General features: G+C 51.9%; 10 protein-coding genes across 10 annotated transcripts, besides 2 other annotated features; 3 read left to right on the top strand and 7 right to left on the bottom strand.

The window, feature by feature from the left end:
- Positions 1 to 35: 35 nt before the first annotated feature.
- On the bottom strand, positions 36 to 2,288 carry NFIA_040340 (S-adenosylmethionine-dependent methyltransferase superfamily domain-containing protein; the record flags this gene model as incomplete). Its single annotated transcript, XM_001266354.1, has 1 exon — positions 36 to 2,288. The coding sequence occupies one exon, from the start codon at positions 2,286 to 2,288 to the stop codon at positions 36 to 38; it is 2,253 nt and encodes a 750-aa protein (XP_001266355.1).
- Positions 120 to 164: a microsatellite.
- Positions 2,289 to 2,621: 333 nt separating the features above from the next.
- Positions 2,622 to 3,378, top strand: NFIA_040330 (uncharacterized protein; the record flags this gene model as incomplete). Its single annotated transcript, XM_001266353.1, has 2 exons — positions 2,622 to 2,732; positions 2,797 to 3,378. 2 exons carry the CDS (start codon positions 2,622 to 2,624, stop codon positions 3,376 to 3,378), a joined length of 693 nt encoding a protein of 230 aa, XP_001266354.1.
- An 800-nt stretch (positions 3,379 to 4,178) lies between these two features.
- On the bottom strand, positions 4,179 to 6,839 carry NFIA_040320 (cell differentiation and development protein Fsr1; the record flags this gene model as incomplete). Its single annotated transcript, XM_001266352.1, has 4 exons — positions 4,179 to 4,438; positions 4,503 to 6,347; positions 6,403 to 6,681; positions 6,752 to 6,839. The coding sequence occupies 4 exons, from the start codon at positions 6,837 to 6,839 to the stop codon at positions 4,179 to 4,181; spliced, it is 2,472 nt and encodes an 823-aa protein (XP_001266353.1).
- Positions 6,067 to 6,105: a microsatellite.
- Positions 6,840 to 7,570: 731 nt separating the features above from the next.
- rad14 (DNA repair protein RAD14) lies at positions 7,571 to 8,804 on the bottom strand (the record flags this gene model as incomplete). The annotated part of the gene is made up of 3 exons (XM_001266351.1): positions 7,571 to 7,986; positions 8,047 to 8,644; positions 8,703 to 8,804. 3 exons carry the CDS (start codon positions 8,802 to 8,804, stop codon positions 7,571 to 7,573), a joined length of 1,116 nt encoding a protein of 371 aa, XP_001266352.1.
- Positions 8,805 to 9,074: 270 nt separating this feature from the next.
- Positions 9,075 to 10,234, bottom strand: NFIA_040300 (uncharacterized protein; the record flags this gene model as incomplete). Its single annotated transcript, XM_001266350.1, has 2 exons — positions 9,075 to 9,538; positions 9,598 to 10,234. The coding sequence occupies 2 exons, from the start codon at positions 10,232 to 10,234 to the stop codon at positions 9,075 to 9,077; spliced, it is 1,101 nt and encodes a 366-aa protein (XP_001266351.1).
- Positions 10,235 to 12,943: 2,709 nt separating this feature from the next.
- On the top strand, positions 12,944 to 15,350 carry NFIA_040290 (putative DUF221 domain protein; the record flags this gene model as incomplete). The annotated part of the gene is made up of 4 exons (XM_001266349.1): positions 12,944 to 13,145; positions 13,199 to 14,104; positions 14,165 to 14,563; positions 14,632 to 15,350. 4 exons carry the CDS (start codon positions 12,944 to 12,946, stop codon positions 15,348 to 15,350), a joined length of 2,226 nt encoding a protein of 741 aa, XP_001266350.1.
- A 222-nt stretch (positions 15,351 to 15,572) lies between these two features.
- On the bottom strand, positions 15,573 to 17,567 carry NFIA_040280 (putative extracellular endoglucanase; the record flags this gene model as incomplete). Its single annotated transcript, XM_001266348.1, has 6 exons — positions 15,573 to 15,734; positions 15,796 to 16,594; positions 16,648 to 16,669; positions 16,722 to 17,072; positions 17,128 to 17,259; positions 17,321 to 17,567. 6 exons carry the CDS (start codon positions 17,565 to 17,567, stop codon positions 15,573 to 15,575), a joined length of 1,713 nt encoding a protein of 570 aa, XP_001266349.1.
- Positions 17,568 to 19,108: 1,541 nt separating this feature from the next.
- Positions 19,109 to 21,536, bottom strand: NFIA_040270 (MINDY family deubiquitinase; the record flags this gene model as incomplete). The annotated part of the gene is made up of 3 exons (XM_001266347.1): positions 19,109 to 20,185; positions 20,242 to 21,095; positions 21,149 to 21,536. The coding sequence occupies 3 exons, from the start codon at positions 21,534 to 21,536 to the stop codon at positions 19,109 to 19,111; spliced, it is 2,319 nt and encodes a 772-aa protein (XP_001266348.1).
- A 1,168-nt stretch (positions 21,537 to 22,704) lies between these two features.
- On the top strand, positions 22,705 to 24,477 carry trm6 (tRNA 1-methyladenosine methyltransferase subunit GCD10; the record flags this gene model as incomplete). The annotated part of the gene is made up of 2 exons (XM_001266346.1): positions 22,705 to 22,790; positions 22,845 to 24,477. The coding sequence occupies 2 exons, from the start codon at positions 22,705 to 22,707 to the stop codon at positions 24,475 to 24,477; spliced, it is 1,719 nt and encodes a 572-aa protein (XP_001266347.1).
- Positions 24,478 to 24,830: 353 nt separating this feature from the next.
- On the bottom strand, positions 24,831 to 25,616 carry NFIA_040250 (actin-related protein 2/3 complex subunit 3; the record flags this gene model as incomplete). Its single annotated transcript, XM_001266345.1, has 4 exons — positions 24,831 to 24,878; positions 24,938 to 25,016; positions 25,076 to 25,188; positions 25,242 to 25,616. The coding sequence occupies 4 exons, from the start codon at positions 25,614 to 25,616 to the stop codon at positions 24,831 to 24,833; spliced, it is 615 nt and encodes a 204-aa protein (XP_001266346.1).
- Between the last annotated feature and the right edge of the window lie 260 nt (positions 25,617 to 25,876).

Below are 25,876 nucleotides of genomic sequence, written 5' to 3'. Positions count from 1 at the left end.
AAAGAGACAAGATGCTACATCCCAGTGCAATCAGACTATTTGCCGGCTTTCTTGCCGGGACTACTGCTCGCTGCCTTCTTGTTCTTCTTGCTGCCCTTGGAGTTGGAGTTCGTCTTGCTCTTGTCGGCCTTCTTGTCCTTCTTGTCAGCCTTCTTGTCGACCTTGTCAGATGTCTTTGCGGCCTTCTCGTCCCCGTTCTCAACCGCAGGCTCCTCCTTCTTGCTCTCCTCCTGTTTCGAAGCGTCCCTCTTGTCAGACGCAGATTTCTTAGGCTTGTTCAGGACAGCCTTAGGGTCCAGACCCTTCCGGCGCAGGCGGTTGCGCTCCGCGCGAGCAATGCGCTCCTGGTCCTCCTCTTCGTCGAAGGGGCCGAAGGCGCCGCCCTCGATGTCGAGGGCCGTGCCGTCCTCGTTCAGGATGGGTGTCTTGTCGACGACTTCGTCGTCATCGGCCTTCTTGGGGGGTTTGTCGGCTGCGGCGGCGGGGGCGGTAGAGCCGTCAGCGGAGGGCTTGGGGGTCGGGGTGGGGCCGGTCTTCTTGAGTTTGCAGACGAAGAAGCCGTCGACGTTCTCGCGGTGCGGGAAGTAGCGGCGGGTGAGAGTCATCTTGGGGTCGAACTTCTTGCCCATGTAGCTGGTGAAGCCGGGGGAGCCGAAGTCGCCGAGGCCGGTGTCGACGAGCTTGACGTTGGGGCGTTTGCGGAGGACGTACTGCACGACTGCTTCGTTTTCTTCGACGGTGACGGAGCAGGTAGAGTAGACGATGTAGCCGCCTGTTTTCGAGGCGTGGTCGACCGAGTCGATGGCGGCGAGGAGGAGGTTGCGTTGCATGTGGGGGATGGCGAGGAAGTCGCGTTCGTTCTTGGAGGTCTTGACGCTGGGGTCCTTGGAGATAACGCCTGTGCCGGTGCAGGGGGCGTCGAGGAGGACGCGGTCGAAGCCGCCGAGCGCCTTGGGGAAGGCGGTCCGGGCGTCCAGGTTCGTCACAATGGTGTTCTTGCACCCGAGACGGTGGATGTTACCGATCAGACCCTTGGCACGGGGCTTGCTGGCATCGTTGGCGATGACGCAGCCGGTGTTGCGCATCAGGGCCGAGATGTACGTCGTCTTACCACCGGGGGCGGCGGCCATATCGAGGACCCGCTCGTTGGGTTGTGGAGCCAGCGCCATCACGGGGAGGAAAGATGAGGCTGCCTGCAGGATGTAGTGGCCCGCCAGATATTCGGGTGTGGCACCAAGAGGCACCGCGGACTCGAAGACTTGCAGACCGACCTTGGACCACTTACCCACGGGTTCAAGGACCACGCCTCGGTTGATGAGGGCTTGCGCCAAAGATCGTCGATTGGTACGCAGGGTGTTTGTACGGATGACAACTGGACGAGGGGTTTCGTTGGCTTCGAAGAAGGCGAACGCCTCCATAGGGGTGAAAAGGTTGAACAGCTTCTCCGCGAGGAACGGGGTGTAGCCGTAATACGTGCAGATGTCGTCCAGGAGCAGTTGCAGGTAATCGGCGCGGGATTTGCCCGGTTGTCCGAGCGTCTTCAAGTCGCCCAGAATTCGAATGGTGTCTGTAATTCTCGTGCGGAGCAATTGGAGGTCAGGGGCCAGGCCAGGCTTGCCCTCGGCATCAGCAAAGACATCCGGGCGGTCGCCTGCGATGTTGGTCTGCATAGCAGACTCCTGTAACTCGCGCTGCGCCTCCTCCTCTTCCGCCTGTCTGGTCTCATCCAATTTCCGGGACAGTCCCTCGATGTTGGCGGCTGTGAGTTTCTCCTCCGCGTCGGACAGATCCTCGTCGTCCGAGAACATGGCCTCCCGTGGGTGGTCCTCTTCCTCTGAATCCATGACCGAGTCTTCCTCCTCTTCCTCTTCCTCATCAGAATCTAGGTCCTCCTGACTATCCATAGATCCGTCACTGACGCCATCCAAGTCATCAAATTCATCCTCGTCCATCTCAATCTCATCGTCATCGAGATCCGACATATCTTCGTCGTCCGAGTCCATAAATGTAGGCTTCTCCTTCGCCGCAGGTTTGCTCTTCGTCTTCGCATCCTTCTTGCTGACAGCGGCAGTCACGGTCTTGTTTTCCTTTCCTTTAACCGCACCATTAACCTTCTTCTTAGGCACGGCCTTCAGAACCTCTTCTTCATCTTCGGCTCTCCTCCGCTTCTTGCCCGACTCTGCCTTTGATTCGACATCTCCTGCCTTGCGCTTCTTGTACAGGGTAATTTTCGACTCGTCCAGCGGGGCCGGAGGGCCCTGCTTCTTCATACGGCGACCCTTTCCCATTGCGACAAACTGTGTGGTGCAAGGCAGAAATTGTGGTTTCGCTAATATGTCGCTATCTTGGAAAGCCAAACTTTTTTTTCTTTTGCTTCTTCTTTTTCAGGCGGTCAACCATGGCAGATCCTTTCCGGAAGGCGGTCTAGTCTCCTTAGCGGCCTGAGGCATTAATCTCCGACCGTGAGGTTCTGGCCTCATGAGCTCCCGATTGGGTAATGAGCACAATTGATCGATCGACTGTGACGACAGCCCTCTCGTTCCTCCTTTAATCGCCACCAAGGAGACAACACCTACTCAATTTCCAAGCACTTCGGGACCACCAGCACTATCACCATCACCATGAACGAAGTATCATTCGTCAAGACTTTCCTCTCAGCACTCGACTCTCGACCCATCAAGCTCCGCTCCGACCATGTCTTCGACCCAGAGCAAGTCGGACTACGTGTCCCAGTACGTCTTCCTCGCATTTCATATATCTCAACCATATACTAGGACCATGTACTAACCGACACAGTATACCCTCCCCCGTCTGCACGCACCCCACCCCGAAATGCCCAAGAAGACCAAACAACCGCTCGCCCCGGGCTCCTCAAAATCCATAACCGTGCACCTCAAATCCGCCCGCAACCCGGCCCTCGAATTCTCTCTCCCCAACACCGCCCTCGCCACAACCTCCGTGCAGGATCTCAAGGACGCCGTGCGCGAGCGCGTGACAGACTCCCAGGGCAACAAGGTCTCCCTCGACAAGATCAAGATCCTGTACAAGCGCAAACCCGTAACGGGGAAGACCATCGCGGAGGTACTTGCTGATGAACCCGGGATGCTGTCTGGCGGGAAGGAGGTCGAGTTCGGTGTTATGATTATGGGCGGGGCGCAGGTTGCTCCGAGTGCGGGGGCGGGTGAAGGGGCAGGTGCCGAGCAGAAGGAAAGTTATGAGCCTCCTAAGCCCGCTGTTGGACCTAGTGGGGAGAGTGTTGTGGCGACGGAGGCTTTCTGGGATGATTTGCAGGGTTTCTTGGAGCAAAGATTGAAGGACTATGATGAGGCGAATAAGCTGAGGGTGCTTTTCAAGGAAGCTTGGAGGTCGAGTCTCTAGGAATTTCTTTGTTATTGTAGATAGCCGTTTGAATGATACCTTCCACTGATCTGTTCTGTACTTCCCCGGAGTGGACTGGCTCCGGATTGAGATTAGATGCGGGACACTGATCTCGTTAAATATATACTATGAACGTTGCCTTGTAGTCCACCCGCTGCATGGAGCACAAGGTCAATACAGAAATCAAGTCTATTCAATGTGCTAGAAGTTGATACCAAGTTCAAGGTACAGAAGCTGGGGCAGTGGTATAGGAACTAATTGTTATACATAAACATATACGCATAGAAGTCAAAAGAAAGGCATACTTGAGCATGCCTTTCAGGGAGACGGGAGAATTTGAAATTGCGAAATGGATACAGGATAGGATTATTCCCAGAACCCATCTCACACGGTATCTCGAGGCCAAGCGGCCACACATCATGTGGGAGAAAGTGGAGGCGAGCAGGAATCGAAGCCCAGCTGCAAGCTGTCGGGCTTGAATGACGTGGTAACTTAACACCATCAATAACAGATCGTCAAAAGCCTCCATGGGGAAAGTGAGAAAAGGCGAACAGCCGCAACCTGGAGGCGGAGCCAAATGGTCATTTCGAAAGAAAATCTCGTGCATGCAAGTGAGATGGCGGAAGAACGAAAATGCCAAGGGAGCTATAACCACAATACTAGAAAGGAACAAATGCCAGGTAATTTGACACCATTGCAAATGCTCAAGAACTGACCAAGCGCTCATTCAGGAAGAGTTAGCCTAACGAAATGTCGGCGGACAACATCAGACTTCATGCATAGACAAGCAGAATCCGTCGTTATCTTGAGAAGACCTTGACAACACCATCTCCTCCACCACTGACGACCCAGCGGCCATCGCGGCTCCAGGTGACGGCACACACCCCTTCACCACGCATCAATCGGTGGCTTGTAATCTCTTGGGTGCAGCTACGTTTCTCAAGGTTCCAGAACCGTAAGCTGGCGTCATGCCCCGCGGACACTAATTCACGTCCATCAGGAGATAAGGAAAGTGCAGCAATAGCCGCGGGGTGGGCCAGCATCGTGTATGTGCATTGGCCTACAACAGGGCAAGAAAATGTCAGTGCTTCCATTCGAACAGTCGTGAATATCAGCGTACGTACCGCTATTGGCGTCGAAGAGACGGATATATCTGTCTTCGTATCCACTTATGATTACTCCTTCCACAGCACTGGAGCCGGTAGCTCCGTGCACAACTTCTTCATCAGCTAACGTCCGGCTAGGATCGAGGCCTGCAGACCCATCAAAGCCAATAGTGGTGGCAACGACAGAGTTCACTCCCGTCGAGGGAGTGCCATCGTAGGTTTCCAAGCTCGCCATGCCCACAATCTCCTCACCGGTTCTCGTGTCATATACAAGGATCGAAGCATCCGTGTATGAAACGACGAAATTGACACCTGCAAGAGACAGAGGGCTGATACAAGTTGGTGAGGGAGAGTCGGCCCGAAGTATATGATGGACGAGAGTGTAGTGGAAAGGCGTGGTGGTTGCGGTGCTAGGTTGAGGTGAAGATGGGAAATTAGACCCAGATGATATCGAGTTAGCCCGCCGACTTCCACCAGCTCGCCTAGAACCGGCTTGTGGCGATGATAGCTGGGGAGGTGCACTGACGGCCCAGATCAATATCCGCCCATCGGCAGCGCCCGACGCCAGCAAGATCCGATCTGGACCTCCATAGTGACTGGACGAATCCCCAAACACAGTACCAGCCGTGCCAGGAAGAACGCAAAGGCCCCAAACAGCATCGGTGTGACCATCAAGTGTGGCCTTGGGATCAACCCGTCCGCGTTCCCAAACACGCACGCTGGCATCCTGTCCACCAGAGAATACCCATCCGTCACCCAGGGCACGGCCACCATTTGAGAAATTTTGGGACGGGGAGCACGCAGCCAGTGCAGTTACTGCTCCAACATGACCCCGATGGGTGAAGTAACTCGTTATATCCAGATCGTTGCCTGAGTTCCCTCCGTGTGACCCATAAGCCCCGTACGATGCTGGTATGATCCATCTTTTGATGGTCCCATCATCACTGCACGTGCAAATCTCGGGTTCGGACGGGCTACCACCGCCCGTGAAGATTACTGAGCGGATGACGTCCAGGTGGCCGCGAAGAGCGAATCGAACTTTGAAAATAGGATCCTGTTTCTGCATTGCTCCCGCTCCGACGTCTGTGGCACCTTCGCTCTTACGTTTGGAGCCAGAGCTCTTCCTTCGATGCGATACTGATCCACCTCGTGAGGGGGACTTTGACCCGGTGAAGTTCGCGTTGGGAAAGGCATCCACGTCTGGTCGGTGAGGTGGGATGTGGGCAGTCCGAGACTCCTGAGCCGGGGTTTCATCAAAGTTCCACCCGTCTGTATCCTGTATTTGATCTTCCGCCTGCTGGGATTGACCCTCCTCCTTAGCCGCTGCCTGCGTGTTATCGTACTGTTGCTTCGCAGCACCAGCGCGCTCATCCGATAAGCCTGACTCAAACGCCTGCTTTCTGTTGTCAATAGCGGTAGCGGGGGTCTGCTGTGCCTCCAGCGGTCTTTTGTCCATGATATCTCGCGCCACGGGGGGAAGGAATTGATTGGGAGCGCGAGACATGTTGGGATTGTCCGAATAATGAGTCACAATAGGCTGGTGATTTTGTAGTGCTACCTCGCGTGCCATCATGTGATTTGCCTGCTGTTGCTGCTGCTGCTGCTTTTGGCGCTGCTGCTGAATGTAGGCTTCCTCTAGACTCTGCTGAGGCATGTTGTGGTTCGCGTACATATGGTTCGAGAGTTCCAGGTCGTTTACATCGGGAGCAGGATGCGACGTAGGGATAACGTGAAATGCAACCTCTTGCGAGCACTTTGACAGGTACAGACGCGACTTCTCCCGTTCGTTCTCCTGTCGGACGCCAGGTTGGTGGTCGGTGTCGATATCGGTGGTGAGATCGGCCTGGGATTTGGACCGTTGCGCTGCAGACAAGTCAGCAATCACCAACACTGGGGATTCTACGTGTTGGTATCGTACACTTCAATGCGTTGATGCTCTCCCGGGCAATCTCTTTGGAGTCCCTCGTATCCTCGATCGGTTCATTATTGCTCAGCTTCTTCACCTTCTCACGCTCTTTCTTCAGAGCAGCCTCGAGCAGCCTCACATGCTTGCCCAATGACTCGTGCAGCCGTTTGCTCGTTCGTACATCACCTTCTAACCTACCGATCCGGGACCGCATCTCCGCGCGCTCTATCTCCCAGGCATTGCGATCTCGCTCGTGCCGATGCCATTCCGTCTGCAGAAAGCGCATCACGCCTATCGGAGAGGAAGAAATAGTTAGCTTCGATAAAGACCGATACCAAGGCCAGAGTCTCCCTGCACCCACCTTGCAGTGTATACTCCGTCCCATGAGGTTGTCCGCCATTCGAGGACCCATCACCCCCAGGCCCGATGTAGCCTCCACCCCCAGCCATGGCCGAGGGAGACTGCCAAGCCATGCGAAATCAACAAGCGTCAGAATTTAAGTAGATTCAGGACAATCGCAGAGCTGTTTAAGCTTCTGCGTCCCCAGTTGTGACAAGAAAGGACGCCGAATGTGGAGAGCTTTCGTGGCCGCAATGCTGCAAGTTTGTTGATGTAAGCAACCCCCAGTCTCAACGGGTGACAACGGCAGGAAACCACGTTCCAGGCCGTGTCAGCACCGGGTGGAGAGCAATAATTATTATGACTCCGTCAACGGAAGGGTATGGATCACCGAAAGGGGAAAAGGAGGATGGTCGCTGTATGGTGTCGAAGCTGGACTGGCAGCTGGCGCGCGTTAGGTTCTCCTCGCTGAGGTCGGGGAAAGTCACCGCACCGCCGCTGCTGGACTTTTGTTGGCTCCCGTAGACGCACAACTCGGCCGTCTAACCGCCTTTAGCGCTGGGGTTGTTTGGCTCCCAACCTCGTCTAGCATTGAGTATATAGACTGACATTCAATGGACTTGCCTGTCATGGTGGTCCATTATTCGCTGCGGTGTTCTTTTGGCTATGCAGTTAGAGATGTTGCGACAAACATGCCAGCGGATCGACTACATTGTGGTTGTTGAACTCGGAAAACTGTCATTACGGTGAGAAGGACCGCGGACCTTGCAAAAGGCTCCATCTGTCATTTTGACTTCGTTTTAAATCATTAATATCGTTATGGAAGCTATATGATGGAGCATTAGAATTCAAGTTCCTCGATCTCCATGCCACAGTCAACACATTTCTTGACCCCTATACCCGTCTCAGGATCCTCCACAGATCGGCCCCATTGATGTACATGTCGACCACCTTTCCCCAAATCATCGCCAAAATTCCCTCCCGCTGCACCTTGACGATTCCGTCGGTATGCTTCGACCCTGGTGCGCTTCTTGAGATCTTGCAACTTGGACTTGAATTTCGCCTCCCGCCGCCTCTTCTTCTCGTTCTCTCGTCGTTCAAATTCAGCATCCAACGCTTCTGGAGAACCCCATTTCTTTGGAGAGAATGCGTATTCCTCAACTTGGTATCGTAGATAGAGCATCATGTTATTCCACGTCGACTTATGAGGGTTCGGTCGCTCCAGGTGTGGTAAAAGCTCTTCGTCACGGAGTTCGGCTGCGAGAAGCGGGGCGTCAGTGATTCGTCTTTATAGAAACGTGTTTGGTATAGACTCACGATCGGTTAACAGATAATCTTCCTTTGCTTCCGTCTTCGTCAGGAGACTGTACTTCTCCGGGTACTTCTCCTTGCAAGCGTGGCATATACAACATCGGAGTAGCTCCTCCCACTTCCAGTCAATCTCAAGACTTCCACATTCCCGGCACTTTTTCTGCTTGCTTTTATCCTCTAGTACACTCAGTCCGGGTTCAAACGGCCCTGCTCGCTCGCGGCGAAGGGAGTCGAGCAGCTGCTGTCGTTCCCATTCTTTCTGCGTCATATGCGCAGGTTTCTGCTCCTCCTTCCCATCTCGGACATTCAACGCCTTGTTGTATGGATCATCCTCTTGAGTTAAGAAACCTCCTTTCGTGTCGGTCATCTTGCTAAAGTCATACTCGACATACTTGGCGAAATTGCGGGCCGGCTTGATCGCATCAAGCGGACGGTTCGCCGACGCATCTCGTAATGTTGCTGGTGTCTCTGACGCTGTCATGGAAGAATATGTTCGTTTTACCCCGCTGACGCTACTTAAACTGCTGGGTGTTGCAGCTCGCTTCTTGGCTTCCTCGGCCTCTCGTTGTTCGCGGATCGCCTTGGCTTTCATACGATTGATCTCCTGTAAACGGATCGTTAGCTTAAAAATGCAGAGCATGCCTCTTTAGCGATTCACCTACAATTCTCCGCAACTGTTCGGGAGTGAGCGGACCCCTTTGGAGCTCCCCGGGCTTGTCAGCGCCCGATTTTGGGGGCGGCGTCGAACGTCTTTCGGCTTCCATGACGGTTTATTAGTGACTTATATCGAAAGGAAGTAACGCAACCACGGATTTCCACCAGGTTGTCGATCGTCAAGAGTTGACTCGATTGCCGATACGAGTCGGAAGGAAGCTTAGCGCCACATCACGTGATGATAAGTGATGCGATTTTGCGGCTGTCGCCTTGTGATTGGCTGAGGAGATCACAGCCGCAGCTATCTTGGTTCATCTTGGCAGATAAGCAACGAGCACCGGGTTGATAAGGTATAGCCTGCAAACACAAACGAGGCCCGGCTACGTCTCTCCTGTGCCAGTTGCGAACCCAGCGTGACCGTCACTCAATTCACCATCGTCTCTTTCCTGTCCATACAATACCTCGCAGACTCCTCCCACAGGTACGTCCATGACGGCATCAGTGCCCTCGGACCAGATATCTTTCCAGTTGACCTTGCGATTCTGTGGTCCCATGATCTGATACGATGTTGCGCCAGGTTTCATCTTGGCAGCACCGCCCGGTCGTCGTCGGCCTTTGCCGTCAATGACAGCTACATTGGCGACTTCGTCAACGATATTCTCGATACTATTCATCGGTAGCGTCAGGTAACCCGTGTTATAAGACGCCAGAGCGACGTAGATGTAGATGATCAGCATGACCAGCCATGCAGGAATAGCGAGCGACCACCACCGATTAGGGTAGTAGTAGATGCCGAGCTGATGCAGGAATGGGGATGGTAGGTAGGACCAGAGTATATAGATTACTGTTGATGAAAGTATTAGAATGGTGATCTCTCCCTGCAGCGCATCGGGTTCGACTCACAGAAGGCCAGCGATGAAGCCAGGTATAAGACAAAGCCGTAATACTCATATGTCGGTACTTTCGGGCTGGCACGAGGGACTGTGGTTGCACGACGTGCAGATTTCGCGACAGCCGCCTCAGTATCATTCGGTGTTTCCACGTCGGAGCTATCAGGGGTAGTCGGTCGGGAAGTAGTAGTCGAGAAAGGGGGACGAAGAAGCGACGTCAACGATGGGGACGGCGGTAGCGGGGTCGGAGGTCTGTTATAGAACGGAGGAGCGAAAGCATTAGGCCCGTGCAGGGAACTCGAAGACTGGCGAAACGGGTGATGCATGGCGATGCTATCTTCGGCAGCTTCTTCATCGGATTCCATTGACTCGTCGGAGAATGACTGATTGTCTAGAAAATAGCTGGAGTGGAAGTCCGGATCCTCCTCCTCCTCCTCTGCAAGATCATCGGTTGTAGGCGAAAGCATGTCTGAGTCGTCCAGCCCTGGGTAGCTGTTGTTCGGCACATCGTGCATTGTTGTAGCAAATCCATCCGCAGGGAGAGGCGGGAATGGTTGCTTTGACTCTCTTGATGATACGATGCGTGCGGAACCACGACCGTCATCAATGGACCGGGACTGCTTTTCGTCGCCAATCTCGGGAGGTGACATGCTTAATCATCGATTTGTCTTGCGCGAACTAAGCTGTGGTAATATTGAAGTAGATTGACACTCCCAACTTATCACTATACTGCCGCCTCTTACCGCTCAATCTCCATACTGTGGGTGATACGTTCATCTTGTACTGCGTTCTGCGTAGAGAAATAATAATTCAAGTCGTTCAAACACTATGTTTGAGACTACATATCTCGCTCATAAGATGGGTTTCGAACTTGCAAAAGACATATCCTCCAGTGAGCGACTTAAGGATGCCAGCAGACCTTGAGAGGATATCCCTCGCTACCCGCGGAACTACATATATTCGCATAGACACAGAGTACACTTGCGATAACACTGTGATAGGGACATACCACTCTTCAATGCTCACCGTGTCTGGCTTTCTGAACATACATCATGCGATCAACCAGACTATATCTATATCTCGACTACTACGTTGGCTCCCCAAAGTTTCCATGAAGATGCCAGAGGTATCTGGATAGCTTCCGAGTCTTTGGCTCAGCCTGTCCCTCTCTTCAGCTTCGTCATGGTTTGTCCCATCCACATTTGGGCAAAAATCCCAACGACATACGCCAAAGAGAAATTTAGGAGACTCCTTCTATCTTGGGATCCACTTTCCCCGTGTCCATAATAGGTTTCCTGGGTTCGTGGTTGACGCTCAGATTAGATCTACAGTTTCCGCTTCCACACAAGGCGATCCGAAAGCCACCTCACCTTTTGCCATATAGCCAATCATTCGCTCGCGGGAACAATGAATGTGTTGGCTTTGTTCTGGTCTGTCATCACTCAGGATAACTAAAGATAGTTGATACATCAACTACATCGTCGCCAGACAACGGAAAACTTCTTAGACGCACTATGCATCTTAAGTCGCAGGAAGAGGTGCGGATCGTGTACCAGGTTTCCTTACATCACTTTTGAGGTCCACTCTTCTTTCGCTTTAGGACAAGAGAGGAAATCAATCTTCGGCTCCGAGAGGTCGAGTATGGATTGGAATGAGAACAGGTCATCCGTTCGAGATTTGAGCGTCGTACTTGCACAAGCACTCACCCCTTGCTTGATTGATTTGTCGATATCAGCGACTTTCGACTAATTTGTACCGTATCAGGGAATGTTTCTACTGTGGGAGATCGAGAGTAGGTACTGCTTTTTCAGGCTCCAACAATTTGAGTGAGGATGCATTATCTATCCCATGCTTGCTCACCTTGCGGTATGCAGCTGGAAAGCCTTATCACCTCGAAATCCCGTCTAGTCGAGAATCATTTACGAATGTGACCGTCAATCAATAGTCTTGCAGATTTAACCTTGGGCCCCGCCATTGATCACGCCCTAGTTCGTGACGCGGGATAAGAATCTCGAACTCACCTTCCCTGCGAGGATTGTCTGAGTGCTTGGTCAGAGATCTCCATTTGATCAACATCGGAACTATTGAGATCCTGTCAGGTAATATACAAAAGTACTACGGAGTAATATAGCTCAAAAGCCAGGAGCGAAATCCTTCAGAAAATCAGCTATTTCTTCAAACAAAATTCAAGGGATCGCGAACATTCTCCGATGTCTGGAGAATTGGCTGATTGATCTGCGACTTCATTGTCCAATTGGATGCGAAGCCACCAATTCAGGGATCACTAATGCCTGCTCCTACTAAGCTACTACCTACTAATCGGAGGGCGTCCATGCGTCCTCTCCACCGATCAACACTCGACGGGAACACGAACTGCCTTGTGAGCGAATACGCATATTGGATCGACATGAAGAAATAACAGCATCGCGAATGGTCATTGTACTGTAGCGAGCTAACAATATTTGTCCTCGGACTTTCTGAGCATTGATCGACGGATCATCAGTACTTTCGAAACTGCGAGAAGCTCTGGAGCTATGGAGTAGACATTCCAAATAATGCATCCCCGACCGTCTGGGCTTTGCATGGCCCACCATTGGCATTCCTGTCACACGAAGGTTTACTTCGGAACACTATTGGCAACTGGTAAGCCTGTACCATATATGCAGAATGACAGGAATGACAGGTCCAACGCGCCGTACAGTCCGCTTGTCCTAGCGGCGGGTTGCACACGAGATATATGTAGGGAATTGCATCCTTGTGCTTTTAGATTCTGATTCTAGACCGTCTCCGTATAACCGTTGAGGCACCCGGACGTTGGTTTGTATAACGGTCATATTGCAGGGCCACGAGGGACCATTATGATGCCTACCATGGCCGTCCCAGAATGGGTTGGTCCCCTGGTAAAACGACAAGATCTCCTCGTATGTATACCGAGATGGAGCCTCCTAACGCACTCACTGTGTTGACCCTCAGAATGTAGGATCCGAACAATGACCCTAACATCGGTTCTGCTCGAGGCAATGCGTCCTCGAAGACCTCTGATGCAATCAAGAACCTCGGTGTCAATGATTCAACCTCACTTTCAGCACTTCTGACCACACTTCTACCCGCGTTGGTTATCGCCTTTTTTTGGTTCGGTCTGTTCTTGATATGTCGACGAACGCAACTGCGTTGGTATGCCCCAAGATCTCACCTGCCGTGCTGGCACCAACAGTATGTATTGCTCCTACAGCATCGCTGTTTGCGCCGCTTACTGAGGCATTTGCAGTGAACGAAGCCCCCAATTGCCCAGAGGCTTCATCAACTGGTTTGGGCAGTTTCTCAAGATATCTGATGCGCATGTTCTACATTCCTCCTCCATGGACGGATACCTCTTTCTGCGGTTCCTCAGGGTGCTCTGTTCTACTTGTTTTACTGGTTGCCTCGTCACATGGCCTATCCTGATCCCGATTCACGTCACCGGTGGTGCAGGAAACACTCAGCTAGACGCACTCAGCTTTAGCAACGTAAAAGACCCGGCCCGGTACTATGCACATGCTATCATGGCATGCATCTTATTCAGTATGTGCTCTGGGGGCTCTTCCAAGCAAAATCACTAATTTGTGACACTGCAGCCTATGTCTTCTACGTGGTCACTCGAGAGAGTCTCTTTTATGCGAATTTGCGGCAGGCGTATCTCAATTCCCCTGCCTATGTTCGTCGTATATCATCACGAACAGTGCTATTCATGTCCGTGCCAGAAGACTACAAGAACGAGCAGAAGTTGCAGCAAGTCTTTGGGGATTCTATTCGAAGGGTCTGGATCACATCCGACTGCAAGGAGCTCATGAAGAAAGTCCGCAAACGGGACAGTTTAGCTTATCGGTTGGAGAAAGCGGAGACCAACTTGATTCGAGCAGCAAACTCGGCCCGTCTCAAGGCATTCAAAAATGGAGTGATCACTTCGGACACGTGTCTGGACTGCGAAAGTGGGACACATAGCTGGCGTAAGAGAATTCGCAGACCGAGTCACCGTGTGAAGTTGTTTGGACCCAAAGTTGACTCCATCTGTTGGTTACGCGACGAGCTTGTGAAGGTATCAAAGGAGGTAGAATACCTTCAGGAACAGCACAAAAATGGGAAGATGAAGAATCTTTCTGCTCTGTTCATCGAGTTCAACACCCAGTCCGATGCGCAGATCGCTCTACAGACGCTCTCTCATCACCAACCGCTCCATATGACGCCTCGTTTCATTGGTATCTCTCCTAAAGAGGTTGTCTGGTCTACTTTGAACCTCAGCTGGTGGCAGCGCATTGTGCGCAAGTTCGCGGTCCAGGGTGGAATTGCTGCCTTGGTTATCTTCTGGTCCATCCCCTCCGCTGCTGTTGGGGCGATCTCGAACATCACCTACCTGACCAGCCTTTTACCTTTCCTGGGCTTCATTGACAAGCTACCTTCATCACTGAAAGGAGTGATTGCGGGACTGCTACCGTCCGCAGCTCTAGTCCTTCTCATGTCATTGGTTCCGATCATCTGTCGCTGTATGTCCCCAAGACTAAAGTCCAACAGGAAAAGAACATTGCTGATAACTGTCTATTCAGTCCTCGCCAGACGAGCAGGTGCCCCATCGACAGCCCATGTAGAGCTCTTCACACAGAGCGCGCACTTTTGCTTCCAGGTCGTCCAAGTCTTCCTTGTGACAACCCTGACATCGGCAGCATCCGCCGCAACAGCCCAAATCATCAAGGACCCTCTGTCGACAAAAGATCTTCTCGCCCAGAACCTACCAAAAGCCACAAACTTCTACATATCATACTTCTTGCTCCAGGGCTTAACAATGAGCTCGATGGCAGTGGTGCAGGTCGCCGGCGTTATTGTATTCAAATTCATAAGTACCTTTTTCGACCGCTCCCCACGCCTCCTTTACCAACGCTGGGCATCCCTCAGCGGAATCGGCTGGGGAAACGTGTTCCCCGTATTCACCAACATGGGTGTCATCGGTACGTTTCTGATTCTTTTGCCGCGCATTCAACCCCTCAACCCCACCACTAACCACACCCTCCTCCAGCCCTAACATACTCCTGCATCGCCCCCCTCATCCTCGGCTTCGCCTTCGTAGGCCTCTACCTCGTCTACCAAGCCTACCGCTACAACTTCCTCTTCGTCTACGACATTGAAATAGACACAAAGGGGCTCGTCTACCCGCGCGCCCTCCAGCATCTCCTAACAGGCATCTACCTCGCCAACATCTGCATGATCGGTCTCTTCGCCATACGCGCCGCCATCGGGCCCCTGATCATTATGGCCCTCTTCACCGTCCTCACCGTACTAGCACACATGTCCCTCAACGAGGCCCTAGCCCCACTCTACACCTTCCTCCCCCGCACCCTCGACACAGAAGAAGAAGAGCAGCAGTCGAAAGAAGACGAGACGCAGGCCCTCCTGCACCATCCCCGCAACCGCTGGGAGGCAGCCTGGAAATGGTTCCACCCGAACCTGTACAGAGATTATGCGGCGCTGCGGCGCAAAGTGCGCCGGGACCATGTCGAGATCAGATACTCCGAGGAGGAGGAGCGGAATGCGTACTTTGAGCCGTGTATTTGGGCGCGCACGCCGACGCTGTGGATCCCCAGGGATAAATGGGGGTTCAGTCACCAGGAGGTTATTGAGACGCATCCCTCCATTCCGATTACAGATGAGGGGGCGCATCTGGATGAGAAGAATAAGTTTGTCTGGGATAAGTATGATCCGAGCCTTCCGCTTTGGGAGCTGAAGGTTCTGTATTGATTTTTGCCTGGCGATGATGATGAGCCTGTTTGCTGGGCTACCGTTCTTATGTTAATGGTGGTACTAGCTTAATGATTAATGAATAATGAGAGTCCAGAATTTCCCTTTGTCTTGTCTACTGTTGAATGAAGGTTGGCAGAAGTAGAAGCACATTTGTTGTGCGATATATATACACGCATAAAGGCCATTGGACGAATGACACAGAATCCATACCGACTCTATCTAGACAGTCACGGTGAAGTTGACTGTATTCGCACCACCAGCAACACGAGGATAGAACTCAAACGTAAACACCGTAGTCTGACCCGCAGATTTCACAGCATCAATAGCCCCAGACGTTAAAATGACATTCGAGCCCTCGAACTTCCACTGGTTGCTGTAGGTCTAGACGCAGAAGAGAGTCAGCGGTTAGCTACAAACTTGCATGAAAACAAAAAGTACGCACCGTTCTCGCCTGTTGCAACGGGCCTAGCACCTGTGTCCAGTCGTCAACGAGGTATTTGCCACTGGTAGTAAGAGCTTTGACGGCCGCGACCTTAGGGACGCCGCCCCATGTAATGGGGATGGAGAGGTCACCGGAGACGGACGATGCGGCGACGGACGTAGAGCCCAGTGTTGGCGTCTGCCATTGCACGAGCTGGACGACGGGGGAGGCGCCGGAGGAGAACGTGAGGGTGAGGTCGGTGATGATGCCAGGCTTTGTAGACGCGGAGATGCGCTTGGAGAGGTACGACGCCGTGAACACGATGTTGGAGCCGGAGACGGAATAGTCTGTTCCTTGCTTCAGGGTGGTACCGCTGGAGTCCTTGATGGACTGGAGGGTATTGCCATTGAAGATGAATGGGAGGGTCTGGCTCGTGACTGGCGTTCCGACCTGGTGGAAGATATAGGCTGAAGACGACTGGCTTGGCGCGGACGCGTCTGTGGTGCTGTCGGGCAAGCTGTTCTTGGTGGAGGGCTTTGTTTTGGTGATGATTTGGAGGGAGGTAGGGTCGCGCCATTTGCCGGTTGTCCGGTCAAGGTGGTCGAGGCCGTTGTCCCAGAGAATAGTGGCAAAGTTGTACTGGGCGGCAGTGTGAGCTAGAAGGTCGTTGTACTTCCAGCGTGCGGCTGGCTCGGTGTTCGTCGGAGATGCGTCGTACTCTCCGAGGATGATGGGCACATTGGTGAAGTTGTTCCGAAGCAACTTGAAATCATTGGTAAGGGCAGTCTTGTCAGAGTCCGAACCCCAGATGGTCTTGCCCCTGAAAAGATGTCAGCTGTGAATATCGCAGACGGATTGAACAAGATTTCTCACCATGCGCCGAAAATGAAGTCATCTGGTATCAATTAGTATTTTGGTCAAGTAGGGTTGGGGCAGGGATCGCTTACAAGGACTATAGTAGTGAAACTGAATGGCATAAGGGTTAGAGAAGCCGGTAGGAGCCTTGAACCACTGCGAGGTCTTGATGCTATCCTGGCCACCACCAACCAGATTGACAACTCGCTTGGAGTTGAATCCTCCAGCTTTATTGATAGCCTGAAGGAAGATCACATTCAGTTTGTTGATCTCAGCAGCATCCTGAGCATTGTTGACGGGTGGCTCATTAATCGACTCGAAGGCAACCATGTTCGACTTGCAACCCAACTTGGTGCCAATCTGATACCAGAGTCGATAGAATTTCTCCTCAATCATTGTAATGTTGGCTCCGGACTGACTGACATCGGCCCAGATCCACGAGTCTATCTCTCAATCAGTCCTTGAGAACTGGTACGATCTCGCAGAAACATATCTCACCGTGGTGAACGTTGACGATTGCGTACAGGCCGCGGGATGTGATCATATCCAGAACGTCAGAGACTCTCTGCAGCCATGCTGGATCCACAGTCCAGTCCGGCGAGTCTCCAGTGAAGTGGTGTGCCCATGTAACTAAATGTTATCAGCAGCAGGTTCGCAGTAGTAGATGCAGGCAGCACCGAATGGAACTTACCTGGAAGTCGTACACTCTTGAATCCAGCCGACTTGACGGTATCAAACGTGGATGCTTGAACTGGAGCGTTGTTCCAGGAGCCCTCGTTAGGAACAGCGTCAAGAGTATTGCCCAAATTCCACCCGGGATGGACACGAGAAACGAAATCAGCAGCAGATATGGAAGTAAAGGTGCCCGGACAGTTGCCTGCTTGGGCCCATGCACTTCTGAAAAGTGCCACAAGGGCAGCAACGCGCAACCCCTTCATGACTTGGTTCTGCGTAAACTGACAAAACTCCTATTTCCTAGGTCTCTGTCGAGGCCAGGACTGAGAAGGCGACCAGGAGCGAGCCACATTTATGTATTTCAGCCGAGCGACAACGACATGTGGAGCTGACAGATCGGTTTCAGCCGGATATCAGCCGAAGACTCCGGAAGGGAATATTTCAGATGGCACATTGCAAGAAACGATACTGCAAATAATCTACATTTGACGCCGGACTGACTTCTGAAGCAACGTGACGGAAGATGCAATCCCGGCTCGGCATTGTTTACCTGCAGCAGGTCCCTTAATGCAGACAGGGTAGTACGGACATCCTTGTTTGCAAGGGGCTCAGTAGAGACTATACCTTTCGCATGACCATGACCGTTCGACATCGTGGACAAAGTGGAGTGACAGAAGTAGCCAACTCAACCGGCGGACCGGCGGTCCGGATCTATTGTCAAGGTCAAATCGATACGGCCAAGCTCCTTCGGAAAAGGGAATTGATGTCTCGAAGCTAGATTGTGACGAACATGGCCGCGAAAGGAATCCAAGGATTTATAGACTGGTGTCACTGGACAGCCTGTGTGCTGCGCCTGCATGAAGATAATTCCTCCAATAACAGCATCAGAAAACAAACACCACGATCAATCACCAGTGTTGTGGGCCCCGGGCCTTTAATTTCTGAAAAACGACATGATTTGAGGTCTCAACCAGTGTTTCAGACTCAAATTCAAAAATGATGCCTTATTGGGTAAGATCTCCACCGTAGCATTGATGTTGAGCATTGGCAAAAATCCTGCACGGAGAAACTCCTGGTTACTACACACAACATGTGGTTAGCACTTAACTAAGACAACTGCATCAAGGAGCTAGGGATAAATACATACTCGTACTAGTATTGGCCCCCGCAACCCCGCATCTTCAAGGCCCCCGGCATTGAAGTCGTCGCCCGTGGAGGATTAGGGAAAGTGTGAAATCATCCATGCTGCTGAAGACCAACCCTGAGTGGATGTCATGATTGCGAGGCTACTTGATGCGGAGGAGAGTTGGAGTGCATCAAGTGATCAACAGTTGAGAAAGGCAATCCGTTTCTGCGCTGTGTTGAATATTCTAGAGCCATCAAGAGAGCTTCATCTTCTTGAGGACAAAGGGATCGAGGTTGCTTAAAGTGCTGCTAGTGCAGGGACTGAGGCTCATCATGTGATATGCTACAGCAAGAACCCTGACCCAATCCAAGTCGACTGTCGTTCCTCGTAGGCTCCTTGGCTGCTGCGCCGATTCTCTAAGTATATGCGAAGGTATAGGGTGTACTATTAGGTGACCAGCTCGTTACAAAACTCCGAATCCGTTATCTATCACTCAGTGAATGTTCAGACATGCCTGTCCCGTGGTATCTATATAAAGTACATAGCATCATGTCGTTGCGTCGTCAAAAGCAGTAAAAAGCGTTGCCGAAAATTGATAGGGTTCGTGGTATGCACCATACCATGGCTTGTCTTGCTATGTGCCCTCGAGATCATTTTTAAGATGATATAGCGTGGGCACTACATGACCACACAGTCTTTGTTTCGATCCTTGACCCGATCTCCTGGGCCTGCTGCGACAGTACCTGGGGCTACTCGCCGTCCCAACGAGTGTCTTTGATATCGAGCTTGCTGAGGTAAAGCATTGTAATAATTGTCTCGTGGTGAGTGTGCTGGACTGGTAGCCGCTTGTTCGTAGGATGGCGGAGGGAGATCTTCAGCGTTATTACTGGCGCCAGGGCCTTGACCGTGCCTTGACGAGCGGCCTTCCGACGTGCGTCCACTACCGCTACCGTTTGCTACACTCGCCGAACGTTGATGAGCCGAGCCTGAACCCCAAGAAGCTCCTGAGGGATGGTTTGGGGCCGAAGCTCGTTGACCGCGTGACTGGTTATTGCTCTCTCTTTCCCGGCGTTCTTCTTCCTGGTATTGAAGAGAAAGTGCGTAGGCGTAGTCAGCATCGGCTTGCTCTTGAGGAGACAATGCACTTGTTCTATCTTCACTTGCGACGGGAGGAACGTTTGTTCTGTTGCTGGAGTTTCGTGGCCCGGATGGGTCCGTCCCGGAAGGAGCATGACCAACGGGGCGAAAATCGCCCGAAAAGAACTCTGCGTTGAATCCATTCACATCAACGAGACACTCCCAGACAATTTCCGCGTGATTGGAATAGCCGGCATCGGTGACCAGGGTAAACAGCTGATGCCGCTGAGGATGTTTATAGACAGTCGAGAAATGATCGTTGCGGAACAAGATTGAGAAAGTTCCAGGACGCATTTTCTCGGTCAGGTGGTCCAACCCAAATGGACTCAACTGAGTCGCGTTCTCAATTTCAGTAAATCTCTCGATTGCGTGAATATCTTTCATGGCTTGTTCCTCGTCCCAAGTTAGTGTATCCCCTCGGAAGACACGATCTTCAAGTTCCTGTTTGCGGAAGGGCAGTAATTGGACATCTTCATAGTATTGTGCCACCCTTTTCAGTGCGCCATCGGCTTCGCTTGCAGGTGATGCGACCCAACCGTGCACGAGAGGAACGCCAAAAGTCCCGTAGAGCCGGATGTCGTCTGTATTTTGGAAGGTGCCTGGGGCGTCATCCGATTCCTGCGTCACTGTCAGTACTGATTTCTCGTGAACCTTGCACACAATGATTTTCGTACCAGAGTAAGTCGAGGGTTGACGTTCATTCCCGTGTGCAGCATCGTCAGGAAGCGACTGAGCGCCTCGATATCCGGAAGTTCACCATCAGTCCCCAAGCGGGTCGTCAATTCGTCAAACAACGCCTCAATCAACAGACCGAGAGAGATCTGCTCTTTGGTCCGCAGCGCTCTAACAATTGGTGGCTGTGTGTCCTGATCCGCACGCAGTACTAGCGTGTTGACAAGGGCTAGTAGCGGACATGGCCCGTTTTTGTTTTGGACAAGGACCGGAGACTCTCGCAATTTCCCGGTGGGGTCTGTCCAGTTGACATGTCGGATCGAATACGTCTCGGATCTCTTCTCGTTCTGCTGCTGTTCATCTAATTCGGACAATGCAGCGTTTCTCAATGGTAGTGGTGGGGCCTGATTTGCATCTGCGTTCGGGCGCTGCGGCAATGGTGGCGCAGGTGCAGCTGAGGTGTTCTGTGATAGAAGCTGTGAAGTGGGCTCAGCGCTGGCGTGAGAGGGCTCATCGACTTCGATAAGTTCATGTGATGATGGAGTCGTCATGGTAGAATCAGTCGCGTAAGGAGTTTCTATGCCGCTCCCTGGAGCAAGCGACCCATGATCTGTTTGCTGCAGATATTGCGAAGAGTACCCAGGCTCATTGCCTATGGATGATGTCTGGAAAGGAGATGTCGAGCCATTTTCGCGGACCGCATGAGGCATGGATGACATATTTTGAGAGTCAGTTCGACTGTTTTGCCAAGCGGGAGACGGTGTAGCTGCCTCTGGGCGTTCTTCAGCCCATGGAGACTCCGATCCCGACTGGTCTAGAAGCGACAACCGCGCAGTCATTGGAATATAACCTTCGCCTATAATTGTATAAGCAGTGACACCAAAGAGAGTATGGCCGGTAACAACGTACTCTGACTCAATCGATCACTTGAATTATCTCCTTGTGATGCTCGTAGGTTATTCGGACCCCAAGGATTCTCATCGGATTGTTTCGCTTTCAAAAAAGGGTTGTTGGATTGGAGTTGGATAGGTGGCTCCCAATCCGCACTGTTGTTTGCCTCTTGCCATTCGTTCGCAGCCATCCTTCTCTGAGTGCCTGCAACGACGATCGAAGGTACGCGATCGCCTCTTCTACTATCTAGTGGCGACCCCTGCAATAGTTCCCTAGCATGGACTGGAGGATGTTCAGAGACAGAATGGCTCCTGTCGGGCCTTTCCACTACATCATCCGCCCACGGGTTGGCGGTATCACTGGACAGAGTCCCCACAGGGGACTTCTGAGCCTGTTCCAACGGCATCAAGTCGAATGCTGGCGAGGTGTTGAGATCTGGCGAATAAATAGAATCCTCCGAAGGTATTTGATAGGGATAGGGAGAGCTTTTTGCCCTTCTGGGACGAGTTAGGCGCTTGGGGGAAGGTGAGGTAGCTGATTTCGCAGTTGGAGAGGTTGGTGAGATTGGAGAGCGAGGTTCAGATCGAGCATTTCCTAGATTGAGACTATACAGATGCGGCGGTGCACGTTTTCGAAGGACCATGGAGGCGGATTTCTTCTATAGCCGCATTATTAGCCTCTAGGCGTCAACCTGATGAAGACAAGCTCTTGAGGCCCGCCAGTGGTGCGGCGGTTCGCCTTGTTTGGACAAAGGACATAGGATGATCAGATACCTAAAATGGCTTTAAAGTGGAAGGAGCTAGATGATGGGTAAACTCTGCTAACCTCGAAAATCTCTTTGGATGCATATAGAACCGTGGCAGAGTCGCTGGTGGCTTGATGCTATTGTTCAGGACAGGTGAGGATGTATACGTAACCGGTGGCTCAGAAGCGGGCAACAGTGCTCAGCCACGGACTAGGATGGGTGTGATATCAACGCCATGCCGGCCTGTTCCCATTGATTATTACAAATGACAGTGAGCTCGCCGGAATCAGGAGTCAGAATTGATTCCGAAAGGCCAAGGGAGGAAATCGAACAAATCCATATACTACATGTTTGGAGCAGGCATCCAGATTTCCATAAGCTATCTCTACCTAGGTTACCAGACACTCCGGGGTTGGCGCTGTGGAGATGACAGATCGTACACCCAATCGTTACAAGGATCCAATTTTGTTGCCTGGAGCATGCTCTGAAGTGGCGTTTAGTCGGTATTGTATGGTAAATACATGCCTCAGCCACATCGCATATGCTGCTACGTACTGTCGCTTGATCGTAAGATCTTTTTTCCGAGATCTACAATGACGGCCAGCTTATGTAATCTGTTATCAAGATTGCATCCTGATGTGGCCCGTGCGTTTGCATCATGCAAAAAGAAAAAAGAGAGGGCAATTTTTGGTTATCAGTGATACCGTGATACGGCAGAAATTGTTGTGCAACATTTTCAAGTCCGCACTCCACTGTAGCGGTACGTCTATCGCGAGGCATGTGTGACTGCCGAAGCTTGAATTGCTCTTTGTGAATTCAGTTTCCGACCATGCATTCCTACATTCGTCCTTACCAGCATGTCGCTCTGCGACTTCCGTCTGAGCTTACAAAAATTGTCAGACTGGTGCCGAATACGTACGTTAGTGTCCGGAATTACTTTAGATAACTTTATACTGACTTTTGGCTCAGTGTAGTATTCCTGGGAAAATACGGGAGCTTCCCCGCCAACACGATTATAGGCCGTCCTTTCTACCTGACCTTTGAGATCATTGACGTTTCGGGCGAGAACAATGACAATTGCCTTCGCATCGTCTCTCCAGCTGAACTGCACGCCGAGACTCTCATCGCCGATGGAGAAGGCGAGGGCGACGACGTGGAGGTGAACGAGGAAGGAATCCCGATACGGACCAATCGCGAGATCGTCGACGATGCGTCAACCCAGAAAATGACCGCAGAAGAGATCGAGGCTCTGAAGAAAGTATCTACCGGCGCAGGGAGAGAGATCATTGAGAAGCTGTTGGAGTCGCATTCCGCATTAGATCAGAAGACTGCATTTTCCCTCGCGAAATACACATTACGGAAACGGAAGAAGTTCCTGAAGCGATTCACAGTCCTTCCCGTGGATGTTAGTCTTCTGACTAACTATATGTTGGAAGGGAAAGAGGCGATGAAAACAATGGAGCTCCGCGATGAGTCAATAGGTCTAATTGGGTGCTGGGGTAATGTGCACCACGGAGGACAATCGTCGTTCGAAGGGGTTGTTGCGTCAAAACCTAACGGTCGTTACCTGGTCATTGACGAAACAGGTGGCTTGGTAGTTGCCGCCATGGCCGAAAGAATGGGCATACTGTACCCTCACGATCAGGAGGACGAAGACCAAGAACTCGCCGAGGGGTCTGAAGAAAATGGCGAGCGACAACAGACGAACGCCATGGCCCAGGCATTGGCCCGCCGCCGTCATATGGCTGCATCAGGCAATTCAATCACTGTCATCCATGCGAACAAGCAGCCTAGCTTATCATTACTGAGATACTTTGGCTACGATCAAGACAATCCCGACGAGTCGCATCCCCTTTACAAGCATATGAAGACCGTTTCATGGATGCAACTTTTGGATCCGCATGCAGACACTATCTACGCCAATGAACCAGAAGTGATTCCTGACGAGACCCTTGCCACTTTCAAGTCTAACAGACGCAGCGCATATTACAAAAAGCGCAGTCGCTGGGAGCGGGTACGGCGGGTTGTCGACGAGGCTCGAGCCGGTAACTTTGACGGCCTCATTGTCGCAACGCTAATGGAGCCGGCAAGTGTACTCAAACACACCGTCCCACTATTGGCGGGTTCCGCTCCGGTAGTAGTCTATTCTCCCACCATCGAGCCTCTGACCGAGCTGGCCGATCTATATTCGACTCCCAGGAGGACGGCTTACATCACTCGAAAACGAGAGATTATCGCACAGCACAGCCTACAACAGTCTCTGCAGAGGCAGAGCCAGGACAGCGAGAAGAAACCCCAGGAACCGGACTTCTCAGAATTAGATAAGGATTTCGCTCTCGACCCCTCCCTCTTGCTGGCGCCCACGATCGAGACCTCCCGGGTACGCGCATGGCAAGTACTTCCTGGGCGTACACACCCGCTGATGTCGGGGCGTGGTGGCGCTGAAGGTTATATTTTCCATGCTATTCGCGTGTTTCCGTCCCATCAGAACATCCAGGCTGCGGGTAATCCAAGTCGGAAGAAGAGGAAGGTGGCTGCCCAACAAGAATCCGCAACACCAGCGGAGAGTGGGAGCGGTGTGGACGTTGAAATGCAGTCATGATATATACCATAATATAGAGCCGCGAATCCGGGAGTGAAGTTACAGTCCTTGTAACAGAGTCATACGCGTTCGCACCAAGTGCAACGAATGCATCACATATAATCTTTCATATTGTATGCGATTAGACTTTCCGCCTCCTTCGAGGGAGATGGAATATCCGAGACCTACGTGCTGAGTGGCACGCCAATTGGGTCAACCTTTAAAAGCGCGCGGCAGAGACCGATCGTGCTAGAATATGTCACAGTGAAATAATAATTGCAGCCCTTCGGTCGAGGGAACCAGGAAATATCTCAGAACGCTGCTGTTACAGGAGCTGGTCATAAAGCAAAAAAACATGTCCATGTCTCAACAATCTAGAGGCTCTTTCCCATAAACTTCCTCTTCGCAAAGCTCAGCCACCACTGAGAGTTAAAAAGTCAGTAAACCGAGTCTCTTCAATTAAGGGGCAATACCAGTCTACCTTTGAAGGCCCTTCACCGCCAGCGTATAACCGAGCATGTAGTCGAATAGCGATCTCCTGTCGTACTTGGGAGAGGTATCTGAATCAAATCGCATTAATTTCAGCGCTCTCAAGCTTGTAAAAGAAATTGAAACATACTGTCTCAGTGTCTCTGCATCCTGGCGGTCTCGGGGAGGCTCGAACGCCTGGTTCAAAGGGAAGGCCACATCACCAGGGATAGCGAAATGATCGAGCGAAACATTAATCAAAGCCTGATATATGCCCATTAGCAGACCCCCTGACGCAATTCCTGTCGCAATAGTACCTTCTCAGCCTCGCGGGAGGTCATGCCCGGTTTGACCTTCCCCAGGCATTCACTGATGAACAACGTTCCGTAGATGAGCATGCGGTCTGCAGGTCCGTTGATCTCAAAGTTCCGGAAGAGCACATTGGCGCGGAAAAGAGACAGGATTTCGTCTACGCAGTCGTACGACTCGCTGTCGGGAGGCACATCCATATCGGAGACATCGGCGGGCAGCGGGGGGAGGGTGTATGCGGGGCCGCGAGTACGGGTGCGGAGGGGGAGGACAGGGAAATTGCCTGAGGGTAGACGGCGAGAGCTGATGTTAGCGATGTGTCCGCTGCAGTATGGCGGAAGGTTCATGAGTTGCTTGAAGGAGAGGTTGGCGAAGAAGCACATGCGTTCGTACCTATTACGGGAACATCCCGGTCCTCAAGGAAGATGGAATGGTAGGCCTAATCAGCGTCAGGAGAGAACATGGAATGACATGCCAGAGTGTTCAATTGAAATGTTCATACCGGCATTCTGTCCTAATAGCGGTAAATATAATCCACCCTCTTAGAACCTGTGTAATGAGGATCCTTCGAGCAATAAATGAAGCGGGATAGTTGTCGTAACTCATAAGGCGGTGGTGCTGCCAGACAGCGGGAGGTGCCCAT

Source organism: Aspergillus fischeri, genomic scaffold (assembly GCF_000149645.3).
Source record: "Aspergillus fischeri NRRL 181 1099437636247 genomic scaffold, whole genome shotgun sequence".
NCBI lineage: Eukaryota > Fungi > Ascomycota > Eurotiomycetes > Eurotiales > Aspergillaceae > Aspergillus > Aspergillus fischeri.
Note: the sequence above shows the minus strand (reverse complement) of the source record. Positions and strands in the feature narration are given on the sequence as shown.